We start from the raw sequence: 13,298 nt of genomic DNA, 5'->3' as shown, positions 1-13,298 counted from the left end.
TACATACGTATACATGTTATGCGCGTTCCTTGCATATGTTTAAAATGCGGCTATGAGGCTCACCTTCAGTGCGCGAGAGTCTTGGTTTGAGGAGTCCCGAGATTGGATATTAGGACATAGTGATTGAATCGGAAAATAAAGTCTTACTAAGAAACCTTGTGATCATTACGGGAAAAAGCAATACTTTCCATCTTAAATCATTGGATATATAAATATCTAAATATCTAAAAGAAAAAAAATGAAATTTAGCTAGAACGAAAAAGTTAAGGAGAGACTAATAGTGTGTAATACTGGAGACATTGAAAATAAATTGTTTTATTGGAGATTTGATAAAAGGTAAAGGAGGAAGAGCAAGAAAAGGTTTCGAGTTCATAGTTAATAATTCTTAAATCAAAATGAGAATATTATAAATGACTGCAGGTCATGAAGACGTATCGGTAAGTGATATGTCTTTTTTATCGGAGAATACTTGTGATAATAAACTAAAATTATATATAGTGGTAGAAAACGTGAGACTGAACATTGACTTTGTTAGTCCCTTGTTTTAGTTTAATAGTACTTCAGCGTTCACACATACACACACTGATATCTTTAAAACGTAAGGCTTGATTAATACTTTTCAGTATATCACAGGTCTTGACATAAGCTTGAATGATATCCATTCCCTTCACATTCCTATTGAAAGCGCGAATAATCCCGTGGCACGGTCAATTTCATTATCCTTTCGAGTCAAGAGAAGACACATGCTTCGTTACCTCGTAGCCCCTGTCGGTCTGGCCTTCGCCAATGTTGAGGTGTTTAATCCCCCCTGAAGTGTTGGATTCCTGCAAGAATAAATCACGACACCCTTTTGTGCGAAGGTTGGATTAAGGTGTGAGACGGTGCCAGGCTGGCGGAAGCTCACAATGGATTCGACAAGTTCTCACAATGGCTCTTCCAATTACCTCTTCGACCCGTCTGCCTGTGCCGAATGAAAAGAGTAACCTCTTCGTCACAACCTAATAATGATATCGGTCCCACGCAGACAGATTCAATGTCCCAGAATTCCGGATCATCTGTTCTGTTTCCCCCTTTTTATCCTTCGAAAGATATAAAGGAGACAGAAATAAAGGAAGAAAAATATCTCGACAAGCGAAAAAAAAGGGGAAGACATTGGTGTAACTAGCTGCCATTATGTTTTCTGTGTTAAGTTACTTTCTCATCTTTTTTTTTTTTTTTTTTTTTTTTTAATATTTATTTGTAAGTTATTTGAAGATAAATACACGTTAGCAGAAATATAAAGTTGCTAATTTTGCCTTTAATAACCACCATTTTATATTTGAGCAAAATCGAGTAGTCATAGCGTCCATACTTAATTTAATGATACTCAGGAGATTTCAAATTATTCCATACAAGTATCGTATAGTTGTAAAAATATTTAGCAGGGACACACACGTTAGACCTTTTAGAGTGCGTGTGAAAAAAACATAGTGATTTCTTTCTTCCGATGGGGGTGGCTCGGTGGTAGAGTGCTTATCTCTGGTGCGTGGGGTTCCTTTTTTGATCCCCGGCCAAGTAAATTTGCGGTGGACAACATTGCGTCCGTGGGTTTTGTCGAAGTTGTTCCGTTTCCTCCCATATTCTCATTCCACCAATTCTTCCATTATCATGTACTTGCCTTAGTCATCCGTCTCCTTTAACCTAAAGGGCATAATCGTGCGACGTTAAAGTGAATGATTTCATTTCATTATTTTTTCTTTTATTTACTAGTAAACTCTCCGGTTCCTTAAAGCAGTACTGTCATTGCTTGGATCCAGTGGCGTAGCAGCTGCCCCCGCAACCCCCGCAGTGCGGGGGGGCCGAAGTCTTGCGATGAATAAAGATTTAAAGAAGTAGAACTTCAATCTTATTTCTATCGGCTTTACAACTAGGGCCCCTTCTCTATACTTTGCGGGGGGGGGGGCGCAAAAGTATGCTACGCCACTGCTTGGATCACAACTTTTGTCCGGGTTATCCGGATTTGACTCACGGATTCTGAAGCGGACAGACTCGTTGATGCGGAAGCTGTTGTAGTATCAGCCCTACTGAGTTACTGCAGAATTTTATAGTGGATTCATAATGCCCCGATTCACGGTGACATTTTTTAATCTTACAATAATTATTTCAAAAATAATTTCGTTTGTTGTCTTCTCGTGTTGAAAAAAATAATGAGCGGTTTCGAATACAAGGTATATAAACAGATTTAACTAAACACTGTTTGGGTTAAGCAATATTTCTTATATTGTATGCCACAGGTTTTGCAGAAAGTGCACAATTAAACGTTGACGGTTTCTCATAATTAGGACCCGGATTTATATGCATCAATAACTGAAAAAATATGCACTTAAAAGTTCGAAAATATGTATTTAAGAAACAACTTATTCATTTCATATTCATTTATGTACAGTGTATATTGCATGCAGAATGAATTTTCCTAGTAGCCTATACTAGAAGCTATTCAAGTGTTTCTGGTGTCAAAATTTCATATATTGCCTATTAAAATGAGTTTATAGGCCAAAATGACCTTTCAACATCAATTTACGTGATTAGACAATATTTGTAAAACGGTACAGAAGTAGTGATGATGCTCGAGAGGGGCAAGGGGGGAGCCCCCAGTTGGCATTGTCCACCCCCTTGACTGCCCCTCTACACATGTAATGTGGGTCAAGTAATGTAAAACTATTATTTTCGGTTTACAAACAATAAAAATAAAAGAAAAATAACCGACTTCAATAACACCAAAAACCAAAAAATAAATTAAAAAACAATATTAATCAACTTCAATAAAAGCACTGAAAAGTAGAGAATAATAAAAGTAATTAAAAAACATAAAATGATAATAATAATAAAGCGCGTAAAAACAGAAAATAATTTATTACTGTTATCCATTAAAAAATTTGGAGTCTGTGTCATGCCAAACAAATTAATAACCAATATAAAATTAGTTCCGAAGATTATTTTATGAGGCTGACGTAGGAGACCCAGGTTCCATTCTTAGTGGAAGCTCATGTGGTTCGGATTCCATGTTAAGCTTTAGGTCCACGTCTTATATAGCCTCGCTGCTGAAAGGGATGCTAAAATCGAATCAAATTGTATGAGGCATTAATTTGTTTGGCCTGGCACAGATGTCATTTTTTTTATAGCTAACAGTAATGACTTTTTTGATTTTAAACATTTTATTATTATTATTTTCTAATTTTTAGCGCTTTTATTATTTTCTACTTTCTAACGCTTTTTTATTTTCTACTTTTTTAGCGCTTTTGTTGAAGTTAGTTCATGTTGTTTTTTCTTTTACATTATATTCTCTAATACTAGGAGCGGGCAGGTTCGATCCCTGGCCAAATAAATTTGTGGTGGACAACATCGTGTTCGTGGATTTTCTCGGAGTACTCCCATTTCCTCCCACAATATCATTCCATCAGTTCTTCCATTATCTTTCACTTGCCTTAATCATTCGTCACCCTTAGCCTAAAGGACATAATCGTGGGACGTTAAGCTAAAAGATTTCTCTCATTTTCATTTTTTGTTCTATGAAATTTACTTTCCCTCGTTTCCGGCATCTTATAACTCTGAAAATATACATTTTGCACCCTGTGTTTACTAGACATTATGTGCTTCTTTTGAAGTCTCCTACAGGGCGACTATATATATATATATATATATATATATATATATATATATATATATATATATATATATATATATATATATATACTAGTTGAATATACCCATGCATCACACGGGGCTGTCAGCGCCTGTGGGAGTATCAACATTCATTTCGGCGACTGCAAAAACTATGGATTTGACACTAATATCGGTCATTTTGGATTACTTTTCCATGTCTCGGTATACCCTCCTCCCGATGACCCCCGGCACGCAGCCGAATAGGGTGAATTTGGAAGTTAATGCAATGGGAGTTTTACCATTGATCTCAGAGACCGCGAAAACTATGAATTCGACACTAATATCGGTCATTTTCTACTACTTTTCCATGTCCCGGTAAACTTCCCCCCCTGAGACTCCCCTGGTTCGAATTTTGACAAATACGTTTCACTCTGGTCTGGAGCCTGGACCAAGGTATCCGTGACCAAAATTTCGTAACTCTCGGTCAACTTGTCTGGTTCCCAGGTCGGTCCCGGTAACCCCCCCCCCCCCGGTTAGAAATTTGAAAAAAGCGCTTCGTCTTGGTCTGGGGCCTGGACCAAGGCACCCCTGATTAAAATTTGGTATATCTCGGTCCATTCGTCTGGTCCCCAGGTCGCACACAGACAGACAGACAGACAAACACACAAACAAACTCTCTATTTTATTTATATTATATATATATATATATATATATATATATATATATATATATATATATATATATATATATGCAAATGCGTGCACTACTATTTGTACAATTATCCGTAACTTAAACTGTTTACTGCTCCTGATAATTATGCAAAGGTGTCATAAGGATCATGGCTAATAACGTATTCGGTGCTTCCATCTGTATATGTCGTTCCGAAAATTTTTCAAATGGACCTTTTACTTATGTCATGTGTCTGTAGCTTATAGATCAAGCTAGTCAGTTCTTTTTTAATGTACAGTTTTTTGTCTGTGTGGACATAATTTTGTGGTGAAAACAGTAGTATGCGTTAGTCGTAAACATATTGTAATTCATTCTTTATTGTTGTGTACTTCCAGGTTCGAAGAGCTAACCCAAATATAGTGTGTTCCATGGCATGGCGACCGTATTACCTTAGCTCAGAGAGTTATTCTGCAAACAACTTCGTGATGCGCAAACGTTATAAGTCTCATTTAACTCAGTTTGTTGCTTCTTTGGGTGATATCGTTTTGGAATGGGCGATATACAATATTTTGCCCTACATACTTGGCTTGTCAGCTATTCTTGTTCATAAGGATGTTTTGTCACCGTAAGTATACACAGTATTTTTATACAGTCATGATTAACAAAACAAAAGTGTGTGATACATATATCAGCCATATCATAATGAGCTTTAAATTACAGAATAATTTACTTGTGTCATTATTGCTACGTAAAATCGTGCAGTAATTGAGTTAAGTCAGCGTTTCTTAAGAGGCCTCATCCCGGTGAAATTAAAATACCGCTAATTTTACAGTAATTAACCGCCCTAGACCGCCCTAGACAATATCATTTTATATGAGATACCGTTATCACGATTCACTTATCTGCTTTCGATTTCGAGCCATTTTGAAAATCGGCATTTATTTTCGCATTTCTAAACGGCTGAAAACGGAAAGCCACTAGGTGACTTGTGATAACGGTACCTCACGTAAAATAATATTGTCTAGGGCGCTCTTGTTCCACATTTCAATTATCTTTTATCTATTTGAAGATATAACATGATTATTGTAAAATTAGCTGTATTTTAATTTCGCCGGGATGAGGCCTCTTAACCTTTCCTTCTGAAACTCACTTCGAAGAACATTAAACTTCACGAGATCCAGGTTGTGAAGAAATGCTTGTATTATTGCAGAAACTATAATCCTAGTCACAGAACGAGTGTGATTGTTGGTTTTGATGTCGCGATATCTTTGTTCAGTAGAAAGGGGTGGTAGCTTGGTAAGGGAAAACCTGTGTTCGATGCTTGTTGGATTAGTGATGTCGTAAAATAGATATAAAAAAACAAAACAGAATAAGTGTGTGTGTAAAATTTTGAGTTAAAAACCGAATAATAAGGTTCGAAGTCTTGTGACGTATGGGCAAATGTCTGCGCTAGTCAGATGTTTTTATCTGGTACAGCAGATTCAAAGATGATCGTAAATCAGCCTAAGATGACACCTGGTCCGGCCGGCCTTCCACTTCAAAAATTAATGGAAACATTGTGAAAGTTCGCGACATTTAGTGCGCTCTGATTGTAGATTTTCAATTAGGTGATTATTGATGAATTTAAGTTCGTACGCGATTCAGTCAGTTTTACATAACAGAAGATTGGAACATCCATCGAGTACCAGCAAAATTCATTCCGAAATTGTTGTCAGACTAGCAGAAACAATACAGACTTGAAGTGTCCCAAGAACTGCTTAATCGGACTGAAAATTGACTCAGATTTCTTAAATAGAATATTTACAAAAGACGAATTATGAATTTAGGTCAGAAACAAAGGCACAATCATCTCAGTGGAAGTCTAAGTTCGCTACGCCGGAAAAAGCGTGACAAAGTTGGTTGAATGGGAAGAAATATATATATATATATATATATATATATATATATATATATATATATATATATATATATATATATATATATATATATATATATATATATATATATATATATATATATATATATATATATATATATATATATTCGATTCTATGGATATCTTGCATCATGAATTTTCCCGCAGGAGAGAGAGAGTCTACCATGAATACTATGAAACTGTCCTTCACGGTTTGCGTGAAAATATACGGAAGAAAAATCCTACTATCTGGCGAGAGAAGAATTGGATCTTCCACTATGACAACGCACCCTGTCATTGTGCATTCTCGATCACAAAATTTGTGGCCAGATTCCAAGTTTCTGTGCTTCCCAACCCTTAATTTCTCTAATATAGCCCCTGCCGACTTCTACCTGTTTTCGCAATTGAAATCTTCCTTTGAAAGGTAAACGATTTGGCTCTATTGAAACCATCCAGGCAAATACAGAGGTTTTTCAGACTCCTGAGAAAGAAAAGTTCCAGGAATGCTTCCGATAGTGAAAACACCATTAGAGTGTGTTCAGTCAAAAGGAAACTACTTTGAAGGAGATCCATCTCAATAGCCTGTCTCATTATCTACCGTTTTGAAATTGCAAGCCCAGTATTAAACTTTCCAATTATACCATGTATATATTAAACCAGGTGTGTAACTCCTAAAGTTTCTGCAAACTACTACTTACAGTTGTTTTAGTGCTAACGCTATTATAGGTATGAGGGGAAATCGTGTATTGGTATACAAGTTTTTCCCTCATATCTATTCTGTCTATCAATACAAAACTTAGTACATATATTTCTTATCTCTAATAGTATTCTTCCAAATACATTTGAACTGTGTGCTTTTACCCGGGGCTGCTCCAGAGGGGGCCAAAGTTGACCGGAAGGATTTTTGGAGGGAATTTTCCCGACATTCTCTCAATTTGTCCTGTTGAAGTACGTTATGGGTCCCAATACATTGCACCCCTGGAAAGCTTGTTTCATGCTGAAGAGAATGAACTCTAAAGCATGACTTTCCAATGAACAGTGTTGATGCAATAGCTATTTCACTGAGAGTCTACGATTTTCTTTATACTAAGAGGGTTAATGGGCCCAAGGGACCTACTCCGTTGTCCATGGCACCTAATTTTTCGTGCATGAACATATCTTTATTATTATAATTGCATGGGCGGATATTCAAAATTAACAAAAAATTGGCTACTTCCAATGAATCCTCCCTTGAAAAATTTATAGATTTTGACGTTTCGGAACTCTCAGCTGGTTCCTTCCTCATGGCAAGGTAAAAAGGATTAAAACGGAAAGGAGATAAAAGGAGTAAAACCAGGAATGCATACCACTATATAAAAGTAACGTACAAAAAAGATCCTGAGATGACCAGAGCAGAGTGAAAAAAGAATGAACTGAATAAAAAAAAAAAAACGTGGTATCTATGTTAGGCCACTATTGCCAGATCCAAAGTATGTATCAAAGGTAGGTACCGAAGTTCGATCAATGTTGCCAGTATCAAGGTTCAGTGCAGGTTTGTATTTATGAATAAAGAACGATTCTTTAATTTCCAGTTGTTGTTGTTGTTGTTTTTTTTTAATTTATTTATTTTGCTGAACCTATTACCTTAACCTGTTTTATACTATGTGAATGTTGTTTTAGATGAAGCGCTAAACCCGACATGCCTTCTTCTTGTGACTTTTTTGATTATCTAACATGTTCCTTCACACGCGTGTTAATATTACGTTTAGTTTGGCCAATGTAGGAAGAATCACATTCGCAATGGACGCGGTAAATACCTGCCTTATTTAATGGATCGACAAAATAGCTTTTAAATCCAGTGAGATGTTTTTGTAAACTTTTGGGGGGAATACTTGAAGCAGACATGTTATGCTTTGCAAGAATGCGTTGAATTTTTGTTGAAAGTTGTGGAAAATAAGGAATTCCAATCCAAGTTTTTGCTTCTTTGGAAGTTACCGTTTTGGGGACTTGCAGCGATCTACGTGTTTGATTAAACCATTTTTGTAAAATACACAGCTTATAACCGTTTTCTTGTCCTATTTTATATAAAAACAGTATTTCTTCATTGAGATCTTTTTGACGGTCACAAATTAACAATGCTCTACGAAAGAAGTTCTTCCAAATATTGGCCTTGTACATTGGCGGATGAGCTGACTGTTGATGTAGGTAAGTAGTGCCTGCATTGGGTTTTCGGTATACTTTTGTAATAAATTTATTACGTGATCGGATAATCAATAGGTCTAGAAATGGGAGGCCGTTATCAGATTCACGTTCAAGGATGAACCTCAGCCTAGGATGCTGATTGTTGAATTGTTCAAATATTTATGTAAGTGTATTTTCGCCACGAACAAGTAGTAAAATATCATCAGCATAACGATAATATCTAACGTATTTAAATGTGTCCTGCCGTAAAATAGACGTTTCAGTCTGATTTAAAACAATATTTGATAATATTGGGGATAATGTGTTACCCATGGCTAAGCCATCATTCTGAGAAAAGTAATGATCTTCAAATTGGAATATATTAGTTGTTAAACAAACCTCAAGTAATTGTAATAAAAAATTAGTTTCGTAGGTTGAAGCGCCATTTTGTAATAACCAGGATCGAGTACTATTGATAGTAGGTTCCAGTGGTATGGACGGATACATATCAACAACGCCTATGGAGGCAAGTAAAATGGTATTGGCATTTACAAATGATGATAATTGTTGTTTTACGTCAAGACTGTTTTTTACAACATATTTAAAACCACTATTGTAACTGCTGAGTTTTTTATATAACCATTTTGATAGTAAATAAGCTGGATGATTGAAACCTGATATGATCGGGCGAAGGGGGATGTCAGGCTTGTGCACCTTCGGAAGACCATAAATAATGGGAAGACTAGGTGCATTTATTTTTATCGTATCTTTTTCAATGTCAGTTAAAAATGATGAAGAATCAATTGTCGACTATTCCTGGTTTTACTCCTTTTATCTCCTTTCCGTTTTAATCTTTTTTACCTTGCCACTGAGGAAGGAACCAGCTGAGAGTTCCGAAACGTCAAAATCTTGAAATTTTTCAAGGGAGGATTCATTGGTAAGTAGCCATTTTTTTTGTTAATATCTTTGTTATGTTTATCCAATGGACTAGGTTTGATTCGAATGTCCGGATGACACGTTCATGTCCATTCCTTGTTTGTTTGTTTTTATTATTATTATTATTTATAACTCTTCTGGTTCTGTTTTGTCCAGCACTGGATTCCATAACTCATGAATCATGAGTTCACTCGTCCAACTTGCCAACAATTCGTTGCCTTGTTTCTTAATCCACTAAGCTTCTTTCCACTTCCGTGTCGAATTTCTCTTTTCTCTCTCTTGCTCTCCCAATTTATTTCATGTTCTGTTTCGTGTCGCATGCTTATATATTACTTTTTTTTGTTATTGTTGTTAATCTGACGTCGTTATTGAGTTGCCTTATTCTTTCTTCCAGTCTTTTTATGTTTCTTCTATATATATAGTATCACATTTTCTACATTTTATTCTATATAGCGTTCCTTTCTTTTCTGCTTTTATTTCCTTTTCGTTCCTCTTTCCCTTCTCCCTAATTAAATCCATAATCTTCTCTTTTTTTTTTTTTTTGTTTTAACTCCTTCTTTCTTCAACAACGTCTTCAGAATCTCTGTTTTATCAACTAAACTCTCAATTTCGAACTACTTCTTTCGTCTTCTCTTTTTCTTCTTTTATGTCTCTTCTCTCTGTTCTTAAATCCTCTCTCCTGTATCCATTTCTTATTAGCAATATGTCAAGTATTTCCATGTCTTCTTTCCATGTCATTTTTATCGTTCTTCTCGTGTTATAAAGTTCATTTTGGTCCCTACATCTACGTCACTCTTCTTATGACAGTATAGATGCACTACCTGCGAGGATATGAAAAGAAAGAAAGAAATGATAGATAGTGACGACCAAAGAAGGAAAGAGGACACGGAGATACTTGACAGATTACTAATATGAGAGGATTTAAGAAAAGAGACAGAAAAGAAGAACGTGGTTCGGAATTGAGAATTATAGTGATAAAACGGAGATTCTTAATACATTACGAGGACAGGAGGAAACAAAACATTAGAAAGGAGGGAAGAGGATTTTAGACAGTTAGGCAGAAGGGAAAGAGGAAAGAAAACGAGATAAAGGCAGAAGAAGAAAGAGCAGTGTATAGAATAAGATTTAGAGAATGTGATATGAAATACATAGGATAAACAAGAAGAAGACTGGAAGAGAGAATAAGTCAACGCAATGACATCAGATTAAGAAAAGAGAACAATGCAATATATAAGCGTGTCAAAGAAACATGAGATGGATTAATTGCGAAACAATAGGGGTCTAAAGAGAGAAAGAGAAATGTGATACGGAAGTGGAAAGAAGCTCAATGGATTAAGAAAGATGGCAAGTAGGTATTGATGAATTGGACAAGCGGATTTATGATTCGTGAGTTACAGAATCCAGTGCTGGACAAAACAGAACCAGAAAAGTTAAAAAAAAATTAAGAAATGTGAACATTATCGAATGTGCAATGTCTAGAAGTCAGAACAAGTATTCAAATCTGGGGAAGTATATAACAAACGCCTAATAAAAAATTTACGTTTTGTATATTGGATGTAAATAGTGAAGAAAAGACATTATTGATCTAGGTGACGAGCATATCTTGCTTTCGCTTTGTGTTTATTTGTGGATCGGTATTTCATAATGTGTCTGATGAAGGCAGTATTACGTTGCCGAAACTGTTATACGAATGTTCTTAATATGTCTTTTTTTACTACAAGCAGTAACACCTATACCTGTTCCCTATGCTATCTATCTGAAACAATTACAAAAATCAGAAAAATAAACACACTGCTTAACAAGACTGCACTTATTTAATATAAAAACACACACATTCAGCAGTGTGTTTATTTTTCTGATTTTATTTGCAAGACGTATGACTATGATTGTGTGTCAGTTTGAAACAATTACGAAAAAGAAAAACAAAATGAAATGAAATCCTTACATTTCACTTCCCACGGCTGGGCTAAAGGAGACGGTGATGATGAGAAATGAAGAAAAATGGTGGAATAAAGAAAGTGAGACGAAACGGGGAATCCCGAGAAAACCTACGCACACAGTGTTTGTCCACAACAAAGTTCACGTGGCGCGAGCTGGGATCGAATCAAGGACCCCATGCACCAGAGCCACTGCGGCCCCAAAAGAAAAACAAATTGCACGCGCAAAAGGATTTTGATGTAATTTAGCTAATATTGAATTATATTGTATTACATTTAGTTTGCATACCATGGTAGAAACTAAATGACGCCGCTGTCCCACATGGTATCAATTTAATAGAACTCGTATAACGTACACTGGCAACACACTTGGGTGCCAAGTGTAAAATGAAATTCAGCAATAGTAAAATATAATACATTTTGCTGATATTTTTGTTTCTATCTAATTTCAGAGAATGGATTCGCCCATGGAGAGAAAATAATATCAGAGTCATTGCATGGTCCGTGAATTTGCCTCGCGAGAAACTGTTTTTTTCTAGCATACTCAAGCTCACTTACATGACTGATACAATGGATGGAGAAGAGTTTACGCCTTTGTTATACAGCAGCCGAGGCAACGGAAGAAAGTATGAGGATCACCTAAGCAGAGGATCGACACCAAAGAAGTAACGACTCCTTTTTTTTTTTTTTTTTTTTTTTTTTTTAATTTTTTGGATAAGAAAAAAAACTTTTTGTTTAAGTAATTACTTATTTTCATTACGAGTCATATCATTCCTAGTCTGTTAAAGATATTGATTTTTTTTCTTTTTTTTTCCTTTTTGTTCCATTTGTGTTATTATGGTTAAAATTTGAATGTTGGTAGCTGTGTGCGAGAGTAAGATATTGGTTTTTAAAAGTACTATTTGGAAAAAGGATTTCAAAACAGTACAAAAATGTCAATTATGCCTTATTGCACAATTATGTGTTCAATGAAATTTGTACAGTTGTTGTGAGGGATACTTTTTTTCAAATGGAAATTATGAATTTTTTATGTTGGTCCAAACCAAGTGTCTATCTCGGTATGAGTAAGTGCCATGTAGAGCCTGTCCGTTATTTTATACTTATACTTTATACTTTGTTTTACATTATTTCAACATCTGTAAGTTCTTCGTTGATTTCTCTAAATATAGATTTATAACGTTGGCAGCATGTAATGGTTGGAAAAAGTATATGGTAGCTGAATAAACTATTATAAAATGTGCAGCTGTAAATATATTTTGTGTAGCATTGACATTTCATTATTTATTTGTTTTATTTTTATTTTATCTAAATAGCATAGGAAGTATTATTTCTATTCGAAATTTTATTTTTGGCACTTTTTCACAAATGATAAAATCCACAAGTTAAACACTAGTAGTTAAAGTTTAAAAAAAACAGAACTTTTTGTTCAAAATAGTTTGTAAAATAAAGTGATGTGATTCATGAGCATGTAACAAAGTTTGAAAGAAACAAAGAAGAATTTCCAGTACATACGAGTGTTATTCAATTTTCCCTTCAAATGTAAGTGTAATGTATACATGGTCAGTATTTCTTCCAGGTTTTGTTAATCAATATTCGAGTGTTTAAGTTAAATGTATAATAGCTTGTTGGACTTGAATAATAGTCAGCGCCGTATCTTGGAACTTTTCCAGGAGGTTGGGGGGAAAGAATTAATATTTTGACCTACTTAAAACAATGTAAAGTTGCCTTCCCCTCCTAGAAAAGTTTGAAATTTGCCCTTCTCAGAATTCAAACCTTTAATCATTATTTCTTATAAAAACTTAGAATTACTATTTCTAGGACCCCCAGTGACCAAGAAGGCATCGTTGGTCTATATGAATTTTGTGGGACTTGAAATACTTATAAAATGCATTGAATGGTCTAGGAGTTACGTGTAAGGCAGTTGATCGGCGACGAACAGAACGGATTAGGACTTTTATGGTCAATAGCTCGTGGCACTCTATGTATACTATCGAACCGGAATTTTTGTCATGTCACTTTGATTAAAATGCGTATCCAT

At 35.3% G+C, this 13,298-nt stretch overlaps 1 protein-coding gene across 1 annotated transcript in view; it reads left to right on the top strand.

The window, feature by feature from the left end:
• The window catches only part of LOC145680411 (glycerophosphodiester phosphodiesterase 1), a 64,277-nt gene extending 51,510 nt beyond the window's left edge, over positions 1–12,767 (top strand). Inside the window, exons 5-6 of the mRNA XM_081750921.1 lie at positions 4,708–4,937; positions 11,713–12,767. Coding sequence (XP_081607047.1) covers positions 4,708–4,937; positions 11,713–11,929 — 447 coding nt within the window. The 3' untranslated portion in view covers positions 11,930–12,767. The remainder of the gene's footprint in view (positions 1–4,707; positions 4,938–11,712) is intronic.
• Positions 12,768–13,298: the final 531 nt, after the last annotated feature.

This window comes from Thermobia domestica, chromosome 3 (genome assembly GCF_964235325.1).
Source record: "Thermobia domestica chromosome 3, izTheDome1.hap1.1, whole genome shotgun sequence".
NCBI classification, from domain to species: Eukaryota; Metazoa; Arthropoda; class Insecta; order Zygentoma; family Lepismatidae; genus Thermobia; species Thermobia domestica.
Note: the sequence above shows the minus strand (reverse complement) of the source record. Positions and strands in the feature narration are given on the sequence as shown.